Here is a 24,142-nt window from a genome sequence, read left to right as displayed (position 1 = left end):
ATTATTTACACAATGAAGAAAATAACTGCTTTATATTTCCGTTCTCCATTCAGTTCCGTATGACAATAATACAATGAGAATTCCTAATTTATAAATTGTAGCTATCATATCATTTGAACAATAAAAGTTGACCATAGAGTTTTAGACGACTTCCCAACTGTGGCATCCACACACCAATATACTCAGTATGGTACAGTTTCTGTTGTCCTCTGTTCATATCTATTATCTTAGATTAGACTTTTATAAAATCTCAAGAGTTAATGCCATTAGCGTTTCCAATTTTTTCTGCGCTGGTCATTTCCATGTGAGTGAATACAGGATTATCCGCCCCTTTATCTGGATATGAATGACTGTACCGAGTCCTCCAGTTCAGCACCTTTACTTCCTCATCCCGCTGTGAAAAAAATAAAAATAAAAATAAAGTAAAATTAATAAAATTCATTTGCCAAATAAATACCAATGCAGATATTATGTATTTCATAACACTACTGTCAATAAAGCTATAAGTATCTCATGTCTATGTGATTCTACTCAAAACATAGTGCCCTAAATAAAGCACTATTTTATCTCACTATGTTAGTGGCGACATTTGTTGTCTTGATCGGCTGCCAATGGATACGACCATGAATGCATAAACTTTCTACTGTCTGGGGCTTGTCAGGAACCCAGCCATGATTTCCTTATTGTAGCTGAGTTATCAGGCCCGGGACATTACATGTATGAGAAGATATCCCGGCCACAATAAGGAAATCATTGCTAATTTACTGACCTTAGAAAGGCCCTGCATTCATGGTCGTATCCAATGGCAACCATTCAAGGCAACAAGACTGTGACCACAAGATATTTAGAGAAAATCTTTAAAACTCTGCAAAATGTTTAGTTATTTGCAAAAATGTTTAACTTTTAATTATCTACAAATTTAAAAATAGTAATGTTCATGGGAATACCCCTTTAATGTATAAGATAAGATAAGAAAAGATAATCCTTTAATAGTCCCACAGTGGGGAAATTTCAACATGTTACAGCAGAATAGTAATACAGGTACAGGATAATGCGCAGTAATATATTACAGAAGTAGACACACATATGCTGAGAAGAGAAGATATACTAGGAGTCCATAACAGCTAAGGAACAGAAGAAGAAAGAAGGAAGACTTCATACTCATAAACAGTAGTTTTCTGTGCGGAGTGATCTTCTCTTGGACTGATGTAGATTATACAGCCTGGTCGGTCACTTACAGTGCTGCCAAGTCCCATCAAGGTCCCATACATGGGGTGGGATTTGTTCTCCCGCATGGAGGTCACCACAGACAGTATCCTTCTGTCACCCACCATCTGTACTGGGTCCAGGGGGCTCCCCAGGACAGAGCTGGCCCTTCTGATCAGCCTGTCAAATCTATTTCTGTCCCTGGTTGATATACTGCTCCCCCAGCAGGCCACACCGAAAAAGATGGCTGAAGCAACCACAGAGTTGAAGAAGGCCCTAAGAAGTGGCCCCCGGACTCCAAAGGCCTTCAGCCTCCTGAGCAGGTAGAGTCTGCTGTGGCCCTTTCTGTGCAGCGCCTCCAGGTGATCAGCCCAGTCTAGTTTGTTGTTGAGGAGCCCACCCAGATACTTATAGGTCCTGACTATCTCAATGCATGTCCCTTGGATCTCCACGGGGATCAGAGCACTTCTCCGTTTACTAAGGTCCACCACCATCTCCTTGGTCTTCCCAGCATTAATCCTGAGGTGATTCTGCTGGCACTATTCAACAAAATCCCGGTTTAAGTCTCTGTATTCCCTATCGTCGCCATCAGTGATAAGGCCTACTATAGCAGAGTCATCAGAGTACTTCTGTAAGTAACAGCTGGAGGAGTTGTGCCTAAAGTCAGCAGTGTACAGTGTGAAAAGAAATGGGGCAAGAACTGTGCCTTGTGGTGCCCCCGTACTACAGATCAAAGTGTCAGACACACAGTCCTGGGCTCTCACATACTGAGGGCGGATTGTCAGGTAGTCTAGGATCCAGTTGGACAGGTGATGGTCCACTCCACCAAGGTTCAGCTTCTCCCTCAATAGCCCTGGCTGAATGGTGTTGAACGCACTGGAGAAATCAAAGAACATTATTCTCACAGTGTTCCCGGGTTTCTCTAGGTGAGAAAGAGCTCTATGAAGAAGGTGGATGATGGCGTCATTTACCCCAATGCCCGGCCGATAGGCAAACTGGAGGGGGTCCAGAGTGGGGCTCACTAGGAGGCGTAGGTGTATCAGGACCAGTCTCTCTAAGACCTTCATCAGGTGGGATGTCAGTGGTACGGATCAGTAGTCATTGTAGCCCATCGGGTTGGGTTTCTTTGGGACTGGTACCACACAAGATGTTTTCCACAGTTGAGGTACCAATTCCAGCTTTAGACTCATATTGTACATGTGCGTAATAATACCACCCAGCTGGTCACTGCACATTTTAAGAACTCTTGCGCTTATTCCATCAGGTCCTCCGGCTTTGTCTGCCTTAATCCTCTTGATTTCTCTACCCACTTGAGACTCCTTGAGAATCAGATAGTTAGATTGCAGTTGACTGCAGGTCAGTGGGGGTTGGGTCTTGGTGTAGGGGGGAGGGGGGTTGACTGACATGCTGGTGAAGGGAGCATTGGCTTGGAGTCGAATCTATTGAAGAATAGATTAAGCTTGTTAAGCCACTTCCTGTCACCTTTTATCTGATGAGCTGCCTTTTGTTTGTGTCCAGATATAGCCTTAAGACTGTCCCATACCTTCGAGACTCTACCCTCCCCCATCTGTAGTTCCATCTTCCACCTGTAGTTGGCTTTCCCTTCTCTGATCAATTGTCTTAGCTGTTTCTGCACCTCCCCCAGGCCATTTTTGTCCCCAAACCTAAAAATTAGGGGCCTGTAAAGGGGAAGTTATTGTATGGTGGCCACTAAAGGGGGCACTTACTACATGGGGGGCCAATAAATGGGCAGTATACTTTATGGGGCACCAGTATAGGGAGATATTACTGTGTGGGGGCCAATAAAGGGTGCCTTATACAATGTGGAGGCAAGTAAGGAGGATGTTGTACTGTACAGGGGCCAGAAAAGGGGGTGTTATACCATGTAGGAGGCAGGAAATGGGATGTTATACCATGTGGGGACCAGGAAGAGGGCATTATACCATGTGGGGCCCAGTGATGCGGTTATTATAACATCTGGAAGCAAGTAAAGGGAGCATTTTATCATGTGGAGGCAAGGAAAGGATAACGCGTGTTTGCGGCCGCAAAATTACAGGCGCAAAATAACATGCGTGATACCATCGTAATCCCCATTAAAATCAATGGGATCTTTTTTGAGCGCGCAAACTCTGACACGCGTATACGTGCCAGATTGCGCGCCAGTTTACTCCGTGTGAACTGCCCCTTACACAGAAGTGTATAGCAAGAGAAGTACATGTATAGCCATCTCTCCATTCACAGTATTCACGTCAGCATGCAGTACCCATTCAGGAGATAGGTACAAGTCCCAGAGGAGTCTCGTACATCTGTGGATATCTCATAAATGTGTAAAATGGGAATAGCCCTTCAAGTAGTACAAACACAGTGATGCCCAAAATGTGCATGGCCAGGTTTATTAGTATATATTTCTAAAATAAAAAAGTGTCACTTTAGTATACTCACTTTTTTGCCCCAGCTAGAAGGAAGCAACACTTTAAGGTAGGCAAAATCTTGAGACGTTAAAAGGTAATCCCGCTTTACATTTTGTTTTAAACCTCCTATAAGACAGTACGGTATTATAAGTAAACATTTACAAGTGGGTGAGGTATTATAGAGAGTTATTCCTGCCTCTCACTGAGTAACTGTGTATGGAGTATGGGCTTGGGGTATGGACTGTATAAAATGCAGAGAAAATGAGGGTAGGGTCACTTCAGTGATGTGGGGTATCACAATAGGTTTATACATTATCACATTATGATGTCCAAAGAGTCATTCCCTCCTCTCTCTACACGCCATTGTTTTGTTTCCACCTTGGCTTGGCATGTTAATGTCTGCTGCTTTTAGCCCACTTTTTTGCTTAAATTCTTGCATATCTAATTTTCCATTATTTCAAGTGTCCTCTTGCCTTGTAGTTTCACAAACGCTATGTTACAATTTGTTATTTATTTCGACCATTCTAAAACATCGTTAAATGAAACTGTTTAGATAAAAACGATCACATCAACGATTGCTTCCCTGACACATAGGGAATGAGTCGAGATTTCCAAATGCTATACTAAATCTTTATGTTTAACTATACTTATTACGAGTATCTTTTATTACTAATATTATTAGTTATACCTTTTTATTATTAGTACAAGAATGTTTACCTTACCAGATAACAGGCTGACTATTATTCCAACAATAATAGTAATGACTGTACCAATGGTACTGAAGTATAGATAGGACAAGGAGTACCAATTATCAGCCAGTGCAGGCCTGGGAAATAAAAAGAAACAGACGTAAAATAACATATTCACTACTGATCAGATATCACTTAAAGGTTTAACTTGTAATTATAAAAAATAGAGCTACAAATAATACTAAAAGCGTATAAAGGAGGGCACAGTTATAAAGTACAGGAGAGAGAAGTCAAATGCAGGAGTATATGGTTAGGGTTAGGATTCCTAATTTCATGCAGGAGGCTGAAGACTAGACAAAGTACCATTCAAAGAACAACTTCTGAGTTCTATAATAACACCCAACTAAACTTACTCATATTCACTATTACAGAAAAGCCCCCTCCTACCCCCAGCATACCCATAAAGAAACCATGTTGAATATACAGTATATTCACTAATATTCAGATTGGTCAATTGTCAAATACAAAAGTGAAAGCCTATAGGTAAATGAATCTTGTTCTGAATTATTAAGAGATCAGTTTGTATAGATCAGCGTTCTCAAACTATGAAGTGGGCCTGGTTGGTGAGGAGCAGCTCACTGGCTGCGGGACACGGGTACCTGCCATTGTCATCTATGGAACAAAGCAGGGACTCTAAAGCAGAAACTGCACTAATAATGCTAAAAAGGCTGAAGGACCTGTGATAACATCATCACTGAGTGCGTAGGTCCTTCACATGCAAACAGTTCAACTGAATATTCTGGCTGAATGCTCTAATCTAGGGGCAGCCGGATCATAGACTGGTACTGGAGGGCAGAGAATATTATTTTATCTTGTCTCTCTGGGGACGCTCCTAACATGTCAGTAGATGTGGAATTGGGGAGTGATTTGTTGCAAATCTGGAATGGGAGAATGCTGCTGGCAATTAGCTAGAAGTGGAAAATGGGAGACTGTGCCTGTCATATTGAGAGGGGAAAATTGGGGGGCAATGCTGCTACCAGTGGTGCTGTACTGTGGTGTTGGGTGTTTTTTCTGAAGTGTGTTGTCTGCCTAGTGATATCAGGCAGTACTATGGTGAGATGTGCTGCACTGTGGAGTATGGCTCTTCTGGGAGATATTTTCTGTTGGACATGGGTATCTGTCACTGCACTGTGGTATTTGATGTTACTACGGGTAAAATGTTCTCTATAATGGTATGTCACCATTGGTATGTCACTACACATGGCAGTGTCATTAAGAAGATGTTACTCAAATGTTACAGTTATGATAGATCCTGAAGATAGTCCTGCAGATTCAATTTTTTGTATAAATCTATGACTTTTTGTGATTCTGGATATTTCTGTGATAGTGGATTTCTTAATTTCAAGTTGTTTGGCTTAGCATCTATATATCATATACATCACATACCTCTCACTGACTGGTGCATCTGTCTTTATGCCTGTTACTGTGGGAAGTGCAGTTGTTAAGGTCCAGTTGGTGACTATTGCGCTAAAGTTACATCCCTCTATGGAAAGGTATTTAGGCATAGTTCTTGAAGGAAGAGGTGGATATATCTGAGCTCCAATCCCAACCCACAATGCAACCGCAAATCCCACCAGGAGACCAATCAGAGCACCCTGCAATACAAAACAAGATTGGATCCAACTGGATGTTTTTCCACATCTGACCAAATTAATGCATTCATTACACAAAATCTATGTTGGAAGGGATATAGTAATAAAAGTAATTACACACATCACAGCATAACATAAAAACAATATAAAACATGAAAACAAGCTAACATTTTTCTCCTGTAATATTCTTATTGGCCTTACCTAGCAGTAAGATGTCTAATGAACAATTGTGACATTATATAACATTTTTTGACAAAATTCAACTATTAGCCCATAAACACATTGTATACTTACTAATGAATTTGCAAAGGGAAAGAGGATTCCTATTGAAAAAAGTCCCAGCAAAGGACCCCCCATCATTCCACAAATGGAAATTGCTGCCTGTATAAGATATAGAAAGAAGTCATCAATATGAGGCTGCATTCACACTGAGTAACGCTGGCGTTTTTTTGTGCTTATTTTTGCACATAGCGCCGCATTAACGCCGCGTTAACGCCGGTCAACGCCACCGCAAAATAGCGGGGCGCAAACGCGGCGTATACGCGGCGCTATGTGCAAAAATAAGCACAAAAAACGCCAGCGTTACTCAGTGTGAATGCAGCCTTAGTGAATGAGGGACAATGGACAATTGTGGGGTATTTATGAAACTGTCTAAAAGAGCGACCAATCACAGCATGTTTTATTTTCCAAGAGCACAACTACAAATGAAGGCTTTATTGTGATTTGGGTGAGAAAGTAGGCGTGGTTAGCCTGTGTAGCAGTCTGTACACTGAACGTGAAAGTGGGCGTGGTCAGCCTGTGTAGCGTTCTGTACAATGAGGGTAAAAGTGGGCGTAGTTCTCTGTACATTGGGTGTGGAAGTGGGTGTGGTTAGCCTATCCAAGTATCAGTATAATTCTCTGTGTGCCCCACACAATATAATTCTCCTACAGTCACCTTAATGTTGATATTATTATTAATGTTTATATAGCACCATTAATTTGATGGTGCTGTACATTTCAGTGTTTACATACGGTACACAAAGTATGCAAACAAATATAATTCTAACAATGCACAGTGGCTATAATGTTCTCCTCCAAATGCCCCCAAAGTATAAAGTCCCTCTCCTGGTGTCCCAGTTTAAACTGGCCACAACTAGAGGGGGGCATTCAAATGGGGGCAACTAGAGGGGGACATTAAACTGGGGCAGCTGGAGGGGTGTATTAAACTATGGGGAAGCTGGAGAGTGACAGGAAACTGGGGACAATTAGAGATGCACATTAATGTTCCCCTCCAGCTATTCCCAGTTTATTGTCCTCTTCCAGCTTCCCCCAGTTTAATGTCTCCCTCCAGCTACTCCCATGGTTTAATGTCCCCCTCCAGTTCCCCTAAGTTTAATGTCCAAATCCAGCTGCCCCAGTTTAGTGTTCACCTCCATCTACCCCCCAGTTTAATGTCCCTCTACATTTACCCCCCATAGTTTAATGTCCCCCTCCATCTTCCGCCCCAGTTTACTGTACCTCTTCATCTGTACCCCTGTTTAATGTCCACGCCTCCATGTGCACCTCCATGAATGACATCATCACATTGCATCTACAGCCCATAGGGCCAAGCACACAGGGGCAGAATAGTGAAGCAGGGAGTGGACAGCTCCTGCTTAAATATTGTTTTCAACTCATCTGCATCTGGAATCGGAACATGCCTCCCGTCGACCAGGATAACAGGACAGGACCTGGAATCCAGAACTATCCGACTGAATCTGGGACGGTTTGGAGGTACACTGTATTAGTACATCTGCCCCATTGACTAAATTATTTTGTTCAATGAATGTATGATATTCATTTGCCATAAACTTGATACAAAAAACAACTTCGTATAATATATTTTGCAAGCTGTAAATAAGAGTTTATACTTTGTAACCAAATTACATGGAACAACAAGTATCAATTTCTGCTGGCAGGAGGGAGCTTAAGCAAGGAGCTAAATGTTGGCATAACATATACATATAATAAATGTGAAATTATCTATTACCTGTAATAAGCCTCCCAGTAGGGATGCCAATCCAGCCATGGCAATACACACAGCACCATACAGCAAACCTGAGAAGTACACAAATCAGTGAGAAGCTTGCTGCTTGTGAAAAGCCAATGCTATATACTTATAGGAGGGAAGCCTGGGTAATGGCATTATAACATATCGGAGGTGCTATTTAGACTTTTGCTTTCATTAGTCAGCGGTTTAGTAATAATTCAGTGGCCCTTTGTTAGTTCCCTATGCTACACAGATATGATCTTGCTTATCTCACTGACCAAAAGTTAAATATCTATAAGGATGAGGATCTGCCAGACCCCAAACAATTAGAAGCTTGATCTTTAGGAGGCCACAAGTGAAATGCCAAAGGCACTTGTTACCAGGTCTGAAAAGCCCAATGACATAAATTATCTGATAGGTGCTGTCACCCTCAGCATTTGGTGTTTTGCTCATTCTCATCCCTTCTGCCATTCCAAACATATAAGTCCCAATAGTGTTGATGCATATTAGGGTATACTATACATGTGGGCGGTGACACTGCACAATATACAGAACATAGAGTCTCCACCCCCAGAGAAACCACAGTGTTACCACCCCCTTGGCTAAAAGATCCTAATTTAATATACATAATCACTTATGGAGCTTTTATCTTTGGAATTACTGAATAGATTCGGATAAACAAAGCACCAAAATGCTCAGGGTGAGTGCATACCAAATGAGGTATGTCCCTGGGCTTTTCCGACCAGGTGAAAGGTCTTCTTTAATACTAGCGAATTTTCTACTAAATTTCTAATTTTTCTTTAGACTTTCAGAGGGTCCAAGGATGTCATTCTTCATATAATACAAGGAAAATTATATATTAATGAATAACAAATTAGATATTATATCAGGAGTTATCTTACTTAATCCATTGGAAATCCAAAACAGTTTGGTCTCACTGAGAGATTTGAAGTAAGGTTTCACAAAGTCTTCTACCGTAACAGCAGCTAAAGCATTAATACTGGATGACACCGTACTGGAAAACACAATAAATAGTCGCCAATCTTACAATAATATGAATATAAACAAAATAGCATACACAAGATGTGACCATCCTATGCTGTGATAGTATAGACCTATAGCGGTGTGAAAAGAGGTTTCCTCTGCAGATTTTCTACTTCAATTATACCTCTAGGGAACCTGCCGCGTTTCTGTAGGTATAATTGACATGCTACGGTTTCCAAAAATTTCTGCAATGTGTGGGATGGGTGTGGATGGGATAGAACACTGGTAGTCTCCCTGTGACGTAGACTACATTCCAATACAGGGATTAAAGGTGTATAATGCCATTGGGGGTAACCCAATGTCAGACTGGTTAGATGGGACTAATTATGCCTTTATTCTATATTCCATCATGCTTGACACTTTTGAGGGAGGGGATTAAGAAGGGTTGGGACTAGGACACTTCAGCCAGTACTGTCCTATAAAAAAAAACCAAAAAAACAAACAAAAACACAGCAGTAGCGGCTGTCACCTGGCCCCTTAATGTCCCGGGCCCTGTGGCATTCGCTACTGCGGCTACCCTGGTAGTGACATCCCTGCAACAGATTTTGGATTTGAGAAACAACAAACTGTGGTCTTTTCGAGTGCCAAATAACTCAGTGTCAATAAATATGTGAGAAGGAAAATACTGTAAAGTGAGTGGAACATGGAGACAACCTAGGTATAGATTATGTACTGTTCATTTAATTGACTGATACACTTGTAAAGAGTTAAACTGTATGGGGCTAAAAACATCTTTTTATAGTACAAGTGGTTTCCTAGTAGCAAATGACTTATTATTGTATTATCAGCATCTATACACACCAAAAATATAGTTATTATTGTTATTATGTCTAATAAGTAATAAGGAAAGGAAGCATGGTTTACCTTAATGTTCCACTGTATGCACATGCCACAAACAATCCGGGAAGTCCTGGATAGTCCCGCAATATGTCAAGGGTCAAGTAAGGCATCAACTAAGGGTAAACAAGATAATATAGCTATGTGGTATAATCTACATTATACTAAAAGAATATTGGTAAGGCATCTGCTATAGGTAAAAAATATAATATACACTATTATATATCCTATCCTACTAATATTATAAATGTGAAAGTTTGGATGTTTGTGTGTTTGTTAGTCAATCACGCAAAAACTGCTGAACGGACTTGAATGAAATTTGGCACATAGATAGATTGTAACCTTGATTAACACACAGGCTACTTTTTATTCCGGTAAATGATATGAATTTATGTTCACATACTATATTACACTGCTGTAGCTGCAGCTTATCTCAGGTCCCAGGTCTGTTATTGTGTAAACACATGCTAACCCTCAGTGTACTGGATTTGCATATTATCTGATCAGCTCCAGGCAACATGCTCACACTGTAACATGGGAAAACACCTTTAATCCAAATTGGCAGTTTGCTACTTTTAAACGTGCTGGGAAAAAGAAAATCTAATTTGTTGCAAAATTCTAAAACAATCACAGCTATGAAGGAAGCCAGAAGTCAACAGAGTTTTCCTCAAGCGAAGCTGATGGAGATCATCGGCGCCAACAAAACGCTCATTATATGGCGTCCCAGCGAACTGCTAAGATGCCAGAACAATCACGGGCACAGTGTGAGAAATGAGTTCAGTGGCAGGTCAGCATAACAGCTGCCGAAACGCCGGAGCAGGCAGCTCATCAACGCCAACAACATGCTCATTATATGGAGTCCCAGTGAGCTGTGAACAATTACAGGCACGGCGTGAGGAACAAGTTCAGCAGCAGGACAGCTTAAGAGCTGCTGAAACACTGGAGCAGGCAAACCATCAACGGCAGCAATTTGCTGAATATAGGCGGATCATCGACGCCAACAACACGCAGACGAACAAACGACGTACAAAATACAAGAGTACAAAACTGGACAATTCTTATAGGGCCACTACACAAACAAAAAATGAAATATACCCGTGGGAAGCCGGGTCCTCTTGCTAGTACCTTATACTAAATAATAAGAATATTAGCTATCACATATTGTGCATTTCATTTATAGTAAAAGTGTTTTTAAAGCCAGAGCCCCACATGGTGTAAACGCCATAGAAAAATCCCATCCACACATTGCAGAAAAATACATGCAGCAGGTTTTGGAAATCACAGCATGTCAGGAATGTCCCCCGGTTTCCCTATAAGTATAATCGAAGCAAGAAAGGTTTCTTCTGAAGTCTTTTTTCAACTAGTGCTGTGGGAAAAAACGGGATACATTGACACCACATTTTGTCCCATAGAGTTTTTTTGCTGTGATCCGCTACGTGAGGTCTTAACCTAAACAGGTTTTCTACTTTTAGAATCTTAAAATACATATCATACACTTTAACAGTGCTGGGGTCGCTGATTCTATCACTTCTCAGTAAGTGAAACAACTACTATTTTCAGCTCAATATCATTACTGACTATGTGGTTTAGCTATTGCCGCACAGTGGTTCAATGCAGCTGACACCAACAGGAAAGTGAAATCATCGGCAGACCCAGCACTGAATGCAGTTACAGGAGCATTAGATACACCATAAGGAAGCAGGTTTAAATATTCCTTAGAATTGGCTAATGAATTGCCTAAAATTATGTTTCTCACCTGGTCAGGGGCTGATACAAATTTGGCAGTCCAAGGGTCACAGTCCTTATATATAGAATACATAGCCAGTCCACAAAGTATTGCACAGGCAAGAATTGCCCAGAGTGCTAATAGATTTATATACAGGGCCCTAAATAAATGGGTAATACACAGACATTTTAGCTCAATATTCTTTCAATGCAATGACAGACTAATGGTAAATTTATGTAATACTTTTGCTGTAAATACAAATGTATCAGTCATATATTAATTAAGCTGCAGTAATAAATGATCAAAATCAGAGAGAAAAACCATAGCAAAGAATAATAATCATTTCGTTTATCATTGACCTAATTCATCATCCATACTGTACATAATGATCTGTAGGATCTCCCATGCATGAATGGAGATACTGTATATATTTCCACTCCACTTAGCGCTCATTAGAATTTTTTTTTTTTTAAACTTTCTACCCTTTTTGGTCTTTAGCACAAGCCCCATGTAGTGTAAACGTTGCAATTTTCTCTTGGCGTTTTACAGTGCCTGCAAAGCGGATTGGATTCTGGCTAATCCCATCCACACATTGCACAAAGACATCTGTGATTTAAAAACCATTGAGTTTTGTATATCGCGGCATGTCAATTATACCTACTGAAACACTGGCGGTTTACATATAAGTATAACTGTCGCAGAAAGTCCACAGAGGAAAACTGTGCTGCGTTTCCATGGTGGTTTGTCCCACAGTGCCTTTTGGCTGTGGCTCACTGTGTGGGGCCTTAGGGTATGTTCAAACAGCGGAAAATGGCTTCCGCCGTGCAAAGTTCCGTACAGCTAGCCACAACGGGATGCCGATGCAGTGCATTGGCATTCCATCGCGGCATCCCATTCCTGATTAGGCCCGAATGAATGGGCCTAAACAAGAGGGTGTCTCAAGCCACGGATGCCGCAGCTCAATCAGTCGCGGAATCCATGGCAAGATAGGGCATCTCATTTCTTTTTTCTGCTACTAGCTAAATATAAAAAATAAAAAATAGGGTATAGGGAAAAGACTAATTCATTACATAACATAAAAAAAATCCCTATTAAAATGTAACCTTTAATAAATTCCAATAAAACGCAAATCCCCTTAGTTAAAAGTAAAGTGACTTGTGGTATCAGAGGACCATGGGAGTTATAGATACTATAGATAGCTAAGTAAGGGGTGCATAATAAGTGGGACTAATCCCTCACACTGTTTCATATAGTCACCACTATCCCTGTATGAGGTGCACCGCCACTGTACTTCTATCAGATAGCTCCAATGATGTCTGATACCACCAGTCACTTTACTTTTAACTAAGGGAATTTATTAAAGGTTAAATTCTGCTACTAGCTAGCGGAAAAAAAAGCGAGCGGTTCCCATTGAAGTCAATGGGAGCCATTTTTGCAGGCGGATTTTGAGGCTGATTCCAGCACGTCCCATGGAGAGTGAATTGGAGTGACCACAAATGAAAGTGGTGCCTCGGCAGGTGTACCTCTGCCCCAAGAGCAGCTAAGATCTAATTTGTATATGGAATAAAAGTTGAATTGAAAAGCAATTTTGGTGGTGTTAGACTCCCTTTAAAGGATATGAAGGAAATAAGGGAAACTGAACTAATTTGATATGGAGATACAGGGAGAGCTCTGGGGACTGTCCTTGTTAGGATAGGAGTCATTGTGGGACATAGGTGAGAGATTGGGTATATAACACCAATAAATAAGATAAGATAAGATAATCCTTTAATAGTCCTACATTGGAGAAATTTCAGACTACTAATAACACTAGCCCTTCATCTGCAAGTCCCATTGAGACCCCAATGTCTCTCAGTAGGTCCGGGTAAGACCATTCCTCTTTTATCTAGAGCACGGTTTGTTATGTGCACTTAAATTGGTGATGTTTTTGATCGTCTGAAATATTTATTGTTATAATTTATATTAAAAGTTAAGTTTATAGTTTCTAGGGTAATTGACTACTTACAATTTAGCTTGGAATCTGCTTTTACAAGCAATATATCTCTGTACTTGTGACTGATTACAACCATAGATTCCAGTCCACAAAGATGTCCCACCAATTACAATTGTCCAGAAGGAATGCCGCTGCAGTGGATTGGGGTTAAAACTAGGGATATTAATAAAAAAATATACATTACAATGGTGTACTGCTAGTGTTAGAAGCATGTCAGTAAGTACTGTAACTTATATGCTCAATGCTGTACATGTGCTTTAAATGCTCCAAGATCGGAAGCATCAATAGAACATCGATTTATTAAGGAAACTGCAATTACTGAAACATTTCCTGTATTCTTCATTTTGCTGAGCTTACATTCCATAATGCAATATAACTATGTAAAAAAGTGCAATTGAAAAAAAAAATTAGGAAATCTACTTACTCCCAGAAGTTTAGTCTACCTCCGTAATATGAGTCATTTAAAATGGGAGCGATTCCACCTTGGACAACCACAGCTCGAATAATAATAGACAAAAATCCTGCAACCATGATGCCCACCTGGAATACATCTGTCCATACAACTGCCTTAAGACCACCCTGCAAAGAATGACAAGGAAGTAGTAAAGTACTGAAGCAAGGCATCATTTGCTACAAATATATGGGATGTCTGAACAGGACCAACAGTAGATGAGGAAATAAATGGCCCATTGTGACCAATACCTTAATCCTGATGTAGGTCGATGGTAACAACAAGTATTTACTGTTAACTTTACATGCAATTTTTTTGTTGTACAGAGTTCTGATTTTACTATAATCAGTATTTTTAATCAATTTGCAGGGTATATGACCTCATAGTGGAAAGTAGAGGTAACTAAAAAAGTTAGGAAATAGTAATATGGCAGAATGACTAACCAGTGTGCAGTAGAAGGTACAGACCGCTCCTGTGGCCACGATAGCACCCCACAAATGAAAGCCGGTGACTAAAACAAACATAAATATAGAATGACATTAAAAGAGGAGACAAACAGATTAGTTATGGGCAAATGTACTGGTGCAAATGGGTTCCTACACTTAACTGAGAGTCCTTTTATAAGGCTACTATTTATCCCATAATGAGTAATAACTGGCTATATAACAAGTCAATGGGCTCATATTTAAAGGGCATATGCACTGCTTAAAATAGTCATTCAGCCCCTGTACAGGTTACATATCATACATGTGACGCTGAAAAATAGTGATTCTTGCAACTGCATAAAAGATGTTAAGAGACACCAAATAAGCACTTATGCAGGGCCCTGTTCATACAGACCAGCAGCTGGAAATGTGCATTTATGAAAACAATTATTCACCTGTATTAAAAGGGCCCTGAGATATTCAGTAACCTACTTACACTTTCCCCAACTTTATTGATAAACAGGGTCAATAGCCATTTTAAAGGGCTGCAATTTTTTTTTTCAAATAGCTCTCAAGTAAGGGTTGTAAGGTATTTGTAGGATACAGTACTTACATTAATATTGATGGACCAGCTGTGACATGTTTGAAGGGTTTCTATCATTACAATCCCTTTTTTAACTAAGTGAACGTCACAATAGCCTTGAGAAAGACTATTCTTCTCTTACCTTTCTCTTTCTGATGCGCGCCAACGTTCCTGAGAAATTTCTTATTTCTTCCATATGTAAATGAGTTTTCCAACAGCAGAGGGTATGTTCCCCTGCACTCAAACAGCACAAGGGGCATCCCCTGTGCTGTCTGAAAACTCTCCACAGACACCTCCATCTTCTTCTCTGGGCCACCTCCTCGCCGGGTCATCGACCACATCTTCATCCAAAAGTGCCGACTGCGCATGTATGTCGGACATTTTCCTGTGGCCTCTTACACGAGCGGAAAATGGCCAACGTACATGCGTAGTCGGCACTTTTGGATGAAGATGCGGCCGATGACCTGGCGAAGAGGTGGTCCAGAGAAGAAGACGGAGGCGTCTCTGGAGAGTTTTCGGAAAGCACAGGGGATGACCCCTGTCCTGTCTGAAAACTCTTTTACATATGGAAGAAAGAAGAAATTTCTCAGGAACGGCGGCACAGATCAGAAAAAGAAGAATAGTCTTTCTTAGGGCTATTCCAATGTGTACCTAATTAAAAAAAAAGGGATTCTAATTATAGAATCCCTTTAAAGATGTAGATATCCTCCATCTTAGCATGAAGTCCAAGAGACTATAGAGTTCCTTCTTACCTTGATTCAGTGCCAGAGCTGGAGCATAAACTACAATCCCAGTATAAATAATCTAATAAAAGAATAAATAACAATTGTTTTAAAGTAGCAAAAGTATACTACATATGTATACAAAAATTTCTAAATATACTGCATAGTTTCTTGTTCTATTATGAACATGCTGGACAACACTCTTAAATGAAAACTCAGCTTTTCAACATTATTTAACAGTAATTCATAGTAATATTCATCTGATTCATTACTGTCCTGAACACCGCACCGAGAGAGGGTCTGCTAGTATAATAGTTATCTATGATTCTAGCAGTCCTTGCCTCCCAATGACATACTGTCTGGTGTCGATTATAGTGTGGGACAGTATATCGCTGGAAGGCAGTGACTCCTAACAGCATAGATAATGCTATAATGCTTGGTCATGTGAATCTTGGGTTATGAGGAATAGTTTTGGGGCCTGATATGCTATTTAGCATCTGTACTGTCTCAGGGGGAGCAGATAAAGGGTGTTATTCTGAAGTCTAGCACTGGCTGAACTCTGAACAACACCCCCCCCCCCCCCTTAAGCTGGACCCCCCCCCCCCCTCCCATCCGTCATTGCCTTTCTAATATTATGACATTACAGGGCTTAAATAGAACATCAGGCACCAAAAGTATCTGCACCACTTGCTGGGGAATGGTGAGGACTAGAGAGAAAATTCCAGCTATATTAGAATCAGAGGAGAGACGCCGCCGATGAGCTGAATACATATGCGTTTAAAGCAGGAGCTGTCACAGCTCAGCTCCTGCTTTAATGCTGCGCTCCAGCATTTGTAGGCGTGATGTGATGACGTCACATCCCACCTACACCTATGTGTATGAGTGAAAGAGCGGAGAGAGCGGCGGGGTAGCGAGGGAAGGCGAGTGTGTTTTTTTGTGTTAAACATTAAGGTGGAACATAATGTAGGGGGCCCATGAAACTGGTGGCAGATGAAGGGGGGGGGGGGGAGAACGGCATGACTCTGGGGCAGATGAAGAGGGGGGGAATGGCATGACACTGGGGCAGATGAAGAGGGGGGAACGGCATGACACTGGGGCAGAGACGGGGGCCATGAAACTGTGGGCAGATGAAGGTGGGGGGGAGAACAGCATGACACTAGGGCAGATGAAGGAGGGGAGAATGGCATGAAACTGGGCAGAAACAGGGCTACAGAGATGGAGGGGGGGACATAAAACTAGGGGCAGATGAAGGGTGTATATGAAACTGGGGGAGAGATGGAGGGGGGACATATAATTTACGGGTGACTGTAGGAGGGTTATACGGTGTGGGAGCACATGAAAAATTTATGAGAATGGGTCAACATAAAAGTGGGCAGAGCCAAGTTTGCGCGCACATTTTGTCCCCCTTTCTAATCTTCAAAATTTGGGAGGTATGGGTTAGAAAGGTGTCCGGCTGTGAGTGCCGGTGAGCGTTTTGTGCTCTCCTGCACGAAACTGTTTTTTTTTTAAACCGGACACAGAGTCGGACTGTGTCCAGTTTTTAAAAAACGGTTTTGCGGCAGAGAGCATAAAACGCTCACCTGCGCTCACGGTCGGACCCAATCTGACAGCTTTCCTTCTTCTGCATGCAGAAGACGGAAACTCAGAATGGACTCCGGGCGCTAATGTGAACCTAGCATCACTAGTTAAAAAAACGCCTCAAAAACGCATTTTTAGGGATAATTTTTTCAAAAAATCCTGGGGGGGGGGACCTCCAGTTCCCCTGGGGGGTATTCCATACCTCCCAGACCCCCGGTAAGTAGGGCCCCGCCAAAGTCAATTGCCCAGGGCCCCGCAAAGTCTGGACCCGCCACTGAGTGGCGCCTATTCACAGATACTAAGAACTAGAATTGGTGGAGGTGGTGATATGTCCTCATTAATAGTTGAGAGCTAACTGATATGTTTTATGCTTCAGCATTTTTGGCTTGCCTTTGCACCTATTATGCACCCATTTGACATTAAATAAATGTTAGACATCACTTACCGTTTGGATGAGAAAAATGATTGTGCCAATAAGTCGTACGCATTTGTTGAATCTGCGCTCGAGGTACTGTAAAAATAATAAATAATCATGGATATTTTTTACACAGACATTTTTTAATTTGTAGGAAATTATTTATGATTTTAATATTACAGGTCGAAAATATGTAGAAAATATTTTTATAAATAGCAAGCAGGTATATACATATCCAGCTATGATTACATTAGTAGTACAAATCTGATGTTTCTGCTTGTGTTCCCATTGACTACAATATAAAAAAAATTACAGACATTTTCTTCCATCATAATTATTTATTTTTGTGACAAAAGAAAAAGCTCCGCATGCAGACGGATACCAGACGGTGAATGCAGATGGACATCAGACAGAGGGGGTCCATCTGCATCTGTCATTTAATGTCTGTTGCTCTCACCCTATTATGGATGCGAACAACGAACATTATTATTATTATTAGAGATGAGCGAACACTAAAACGTTCGAGGTTCGAAATTCGATTCGAACAGCCGCTCACTGTTCGAGTGTTCGAATGGGTTTCGAACCCCATTATAGTCTATGGGGAACATAAACTCGTTAAGGGGGAAACCCAAATTCGTGTCTGGAGGGTCACCAAGTCCACTATGACACCCCAGGAAATGATACCAACACCCTGGAATGACACTGGGACAGCAGGGGAAGCATGTCTGGGGGCATAAAAGTCACTTTATTTCATGGAAATCCCTGTCAGTTTGCGATTTTCGCAAGCTAACTTTTCCCCATAGAAATGCATTGGCCAGTGCTGATTGGCCAGAGTACGGAACTCGACCAATCAGCGCTGGCTCTGCTGGAGGAGGCGGAGTCTAAGATAGCTCCACACCAGTCTCCATTCAGGTCCGACCTTAGACTCCGCCTCCTCCGGCAGAGCCAGCGCTGATTGGCCGAAGGCTGGCCAATGCATTCCTATGCGAATGCAGACTTAGCAGTGCTGAGTCAGTTTTGCTCAACTACACATCTGATGCACACTCGGCACTGCTACATCAGATGTAGCAATCTGATGTAGCAGAGCCGAGGGTGCACTAGAACCCCTGTGCAAACTCAGTTCACGCTAATAGAATGCATTGGCCAGCGCTGATTGGCCAATGCATTCTATTAGCCCGATGAAGTAGAGCTGAATGTGTGTGCTAAGCACACACATTCAGCACTGCTTCATCACGCCAATACAATGCATTAGCCAGTGCTGATTGGCCAGAGTACGGAATTCGGCCAATCAGCGCTGGCCAATGCATTCTATTAGCCCGATGAAGTAGACCTGAATGGAGACTGGTGTGGAGCGATCTTAGACTCCGCCTCCTCCAGCAGAGCCAGCGCTGATTGGCCGAATTCCGTACTCTGGCCAATCAGCACTGGCTAATGCATTGTATTGGCGTGATGAAGCAGTGCTGAATGTGTGTGCTTAGCACACACATTCAGCTCTACTTCATCGGGCTAATAGAATGCATTGGCCAGCGCTGATTGGCCGAATTCCGTACTCTGGCCAATCAGTGCTGGCCAATGCATTCTATTAGCTTGATGAAGCAGAGTGTGCACAAGGGTTCAAGCGCACCCTCGGCTCTGATGTAGCAGAGCTGAGGCTGCACAAGGGTTCAAGCGCACCCTCGGCTCTGATGTAGGAGAGCCGAGGGTGCACTTGAACCCTTGTGCACCCTCAGCTCTGCTACATCAGAGCCGAGGGTGCGCTTGAACCCTTGTGCACACTCTGCTTCATCAAGCTAATAGAATGCATTGGCCAGCGCTGATTGGCCAATGTATTCTATTAGCCTGATGAAGTAGAGCTGAATGTGTGTGCTAAGCACACACATTCAGCTCTACTTCATCGGGCTAATAGAATGCATTGGCCAGCGCTGATTGGCCAGAGTACGGAACTCGACCAATCAGCGCTGGCTCTGCTGGAGGAGGCGGAGTCTAAGATCGCTCCACACCAGTCTCCATTCAGGTCCGACCTTAGACTCCGCCTCCTCCAGCAGAGCCAGCGCTGATTGGCCGAATTCCGTACTCTGGCCAATCAGCACTGGCTAATGCATTGTATTGGCGTGATGAAGCAGTGCTGAATGTGTGTGCTTAGCACACACATTCAGCTCTACTTCATCGGGCTAATAGAATGCATTGGCCAATCAGCGCTGGCCAATGCATTCTATTAGCGTGAACTGAGTTTGCACAGGGGTTCTAGTGCACCCTCGGCTCTGCTACATCAGATTGCTACATCTGATGTAGCAGTGCCGAGTGTGCATCAGATGTGTAGTTGAGCAAAACTGACTCAGCACTGCTAAGTCTCTGCATTCGCATAGGAATGCATTGGCCAGCCTTCGGCCAATCAGCGCTGGCTCTGCCGGAGGAGGCGGAGTCTAAGGTCGGACCTGAATGGAGACTGGTGTGGAGCGATCTTAGACTCCGCCTCCTCCAGCAGAGCCAGCGCTGATTGGTCGAGTTCCGTACTCTGGCCAATCAGCGCTGGCCAATGCATTCTATTAGCTTGATGAAGCAGAGTGTGCACAAGGGTTCAAGCGCACCCTCGGCTCTGATGTAGCAGAGCTGAGGGTGCACAAGGGTTCAAGTGCACCCTCGGCTCTCCTACATCAGAGCCGAGGGTGCGCTTGAACCCTTGTGCAGCCTCGGCTCTGCTACATCAGAGCCGAGGGTGCGCTTGAACCCTTGTGCACACTCTGCTTCATCAAGCTAATAGAATGCATTGGCCAGCACTGATTGGCCAGAGTACGGAATTCGGCCAATCAGCGCTGGCCAATGCATCCCTATGGGAAAAAGTTTATCTCACAAAAATCACAATTACACACCCGATAGAGCCCCAAAAAGTTATTTTTAATAACATTCCCCCCTAAATAAAGGTTATCCCTAGCTATCCCTGCCTGTACAGCTATCCCTGTCTCATAGTCACAAAGTTCACATTCTCATATGACCCGGATTTGAAATCCACTATTCGTCTAAAATGGAGGTCACCTGATTTCGGCAGCCAATGACTTTTTCCAATTTTTTTCAATGCCCCCGGTGTCGTAGTTCCTGTCCCACCTCCCCTGCGCTGTTATTGGTGCAAAAAAGGCGCCAGGGAAGGTGGGAGGGGAATCGAATTTTGGCGCACTTTACCACGTGGTGTTCGATTCGATTCGAACATGGCGAACACCCTGATATCCGATCGAACATGTGTTCGATAGAACACTGTTCGCTCATCTCTAATTATTATTATTACTACTACTATTGTTTTTTATATAGCACCATTAATGCCATGGTGTTGTACATTATTAGATTAATTCCATGGTGTTTGACATTTGAGGGTTTACATATGGTACCCAAACTATATAAATAAATATAATACTAACAATGACCGAGTGGCACAGTGGGATAGAGGGCCCTGCTCGCGAGGGCTTACAATCTATGAGGGAAGAGGGATAGAGACAGAAGGTGAAGGGAGAGACTGGTGATGTGGTGACAGTAGTGTTATTGGGGATTGTAGGCCTTCCTGAATAGGTGAGTCTTCAGGGCCTTCTTGAAGCCTGTGATTGTCGGGGTCAGTCTTATATATCTTAGTAATGAGTTCCAGAGTATGGGGGATGCACAGGAAATCTTTTGGAGACAGTTGTGTGAAGAGCGGATAAGAGCAGAGCGGAGACAATAAATAATGGCAGTGCCCACCCTAAGTTTATTCATGTTTAACTTCTAGACTCTAATAGACTTATATGGAAAAAGTCAGTCTTATGACCAATTGAGGACCCGTTCAAGAGCTATACAAAGGGGATGATGTGTCCAGTGAGTGGATACATTGTTCACTATACATGAAGTTTACTGGAGTGGGGCTTTAAAGGGATCCAATCATTGGAATATGATTTTTTTCTCCCTAACACATATGAATAGCCTTATGAAAGGCTATTCTTCTCCTATCTTTAGTTGTCTTCTCTGCACCGCCGTTCGGTAGAAATCGGGGTTTTCTTTGGGTATGCAAATGAGTTATCTCGCAGCACTGGGGGCGGTCCCCAGTGCTCAAACAGCACTGGAGGCGTCCCCAATGCTGCGAGAAAAGTCTCCAGCGATGCCTCATCTTCCGTCCTGGGTTTCAATCTTCTAGGCATGCGCAATCGGCTCTTCCATCGGGCCTTGGGTAGAGCTGGCTGCGCATGGCCGCGACCATTTTCTTGTGTCTGCTTACAGTAAATAAAACACCACGGCAGAAACACATCATGGCTTTTCCTGCTGCTCTTTTCACAGAAAGTTTACATAGATTTTCTCTGCAGACTCTCTGCTTCAATTATACCTATAGGGAAACCACCGGCATTTCCGTAGGCATAATAGACATGCTGCGAAATCCAAAACCACAATGATTTTGGAAATCTCAGCTTGTTCGTGCGCGTGTATTTTACCGTACTGTGGGGATGGGATTTACTAGATTTCCATCCACTACACAGTGACTGTAAAAAGCTGAGTGACATGTAAAAAGTTTTGCATGGGCAGGATGTATTTGTAGAAAAGTCTCAGATGTAAAAAATCATGAGACCAACAATTTTTCAGCCTCTCGGTGCAAAAGAGAATGTTCCACTCACTGACAGATCTTGAAAATGCATGAAAACCAAAACAATATATTAGGAAGCTGTATAATATTTCATTGAACAACCTAAAACCAAAGAATAACATACAAGTAAATGCACATCAGGCCAAAAAATAAATGTGAAAAAGCATCATATAAGCTGCACTTATAATATCCAGTAACTTGCACAGCACAATTCTGTGAACATATATATCTGTACTTACCTCATAGGTGCTGGTGATGCCCAGTCTGTAGAACACTGGCAGAAATACTTCAGATGAGATCAACACCACAATGGCGTAAGCTATACCAACTACACTGAACATGGCACCAAACCTATATACTTCTGCTGGGGTACCCAAAACCGTAACAGCAGACATGAAGCTGGCAGTAAGGGATAGGGCCACTGGTACTGCGGACATACTCCTGCCTCCCATAAGGAAATCTTGTGAGGTTTTCTGTTTGCGACCAGCAAATGCATAGTAAATCCCAATGACAGCAGAGATGAGCAGCATTAGTGCAAAAACAACATAGTCCCATACTGTAAAAGTCCCAATGTCACCTGCCGTAGCCATAGTCACTCTAATGTGCAGCTGAATATGAACGGATGCAAAGTATAACAGATGGGTAAACCGGCAGGTCGAGCAAGTAATGATCCTACACTTATCTACCTCTGAGATGGTGTGTGCAAATCAGGACTGTGCTTAGTAACTATAAGGAAAAAAGAATACCAAAATACAAAGAGTGATTAAAAGCTGGCAAAGAGCATCTGTGCCTCAGGGCAACACTGTCAGTATCACAATAGGTGCTAAGTACTGAATATATTCAATAACAAGGAAGCCTATGCAACAACTAACTAAAGATGGATGAGACTATAAAGTGGTTTAAGGAAGAGAATATATGTAGAATATACCAGGTAGAAAACTATGATGGATGGTCTAGCAGAAAAGAGAAGACAATGAAGAGAGGGGAGTAGGTATACTCGAGAGGGACAAAATAGGGGAGTAGGAATTCCCCAGTTGGTGGACGGCCAATTGTCCTGTCATGCTGATAGTTTCCACACTTCTAGCCTGCGAAATATGCAGGTTAGGATAATGTTGATAAATTTAATATAAAACAAGCAGCACAGTAGACAATAGAAGGAGAATAAAAAGTAGACTTCTACCCAACTTTTTTTCTATTAGTCACTGCAGAGGTGTTGCCAACACTTGAATGGGACTAAGCACTACCTCACAACTGCTGCTATGAAAGGCAAGTGAGTATTGTCGCTCCCGGCATGTAAACAATGTGTGCTCGTGTGAAAACACTTCATCTGTGGGAGTCCCAACATAGGACCTAATCAGACTCTCGCCAATCGAAAATCAATGACCTATTTTAAAGACTGGCATACACTTTATGAAAGTGGATAAGTCCTTTATGGAATTCTAGGACACCGTATACTCAATATTTGTATATCATTTCCAGCTATTGTACTAAGTCTTTGAACTTTGCTTCTTAAGGTTAAGGCATCGCACTAAAATCAACATGCTCGGTTTTTCCAACAGCAGCTTTTCTACAATGTGGGGATAAAATTAACCAAAATCTCATTCACTTTGCTGATATGTAGCTTTTTTTCCGATGCATTTCCTCAGCAGCCAAAAACAGGAAAGCAACATTTTGTTATGTTAGGGTCTCCCATATACAGCTGTTTTAGCCATATGTTTATTCCCCAGAAAAACCCATAAGGGCTAAGGTCCCAAGTAGTACCCTGTAGCAAAAAAGTGCTGCACGACAAATCGTAGTGGCATTGCA

The 24,142-nt window shown here is 42.3% G+C and overlaps 1 protein-coding gene across 1 annotated transcript; it reads right to left on the bottom strand.

Moving 5' to 3' along the window:
- Nucleotides 1-250: 250 nt before the first annotated feature.
- Nucleotides 251-22,926, bottom strand: LOC142204566 (sodium-coupled monocarboxylate transporter 1-like). Its single transcript, XM_075275883.1, has 15 exons — nucleotides 22,576-22,926; nucleotides 17,773-17,838; nucleotides 15,780-15,831; nucleotides 14,463-14,530; nucleotides 13,993-14,147; nucleotides 13,581-13,721; nucleotides 11,606-11,735; nucleotides 9,877-9,965; nucleotides 8,871-8,983; nucleotides 7,969-8,036; nucleotides 6,253-6,339; nucleotides 5,753-5,961; nucleotides 4,340-4,443; nucleotides 3,649-3,743; nucleotides 251-394 (listed from the first exon to the last, which is right to left on the bottom strand). Exons 1-15 carry the CDS (start codon nucleotides 22,924-22,926, stop codon nucleotides 251-253), a joined length of 1,872 nt encoding a protein of 623 aa, XP_075131984.1.
- Between the last annotated feature and the right edge of the window lie 1,216 nt (nucleotides 22,927-24,142).

Source organism: Leptodactylus fuscus, chromosome 5, assembly GCF_031893055.1.
Source record: "Leptodactylus fuscus isolate aLepFus1 chromosome 5, aLepFus1.hap2, whole genome shotgun sequence".
In the NCBI taxonomy this organism is placed as follows: Eukaryota; Metazoa; Chordata; class Amphibia; order Anura; family Leptodactylidae; genus Leptodactylus; species Leptodactylus fuscus.
This window is presented reverse-complemented; position numbering and strand designations above follow the sequence as displayed.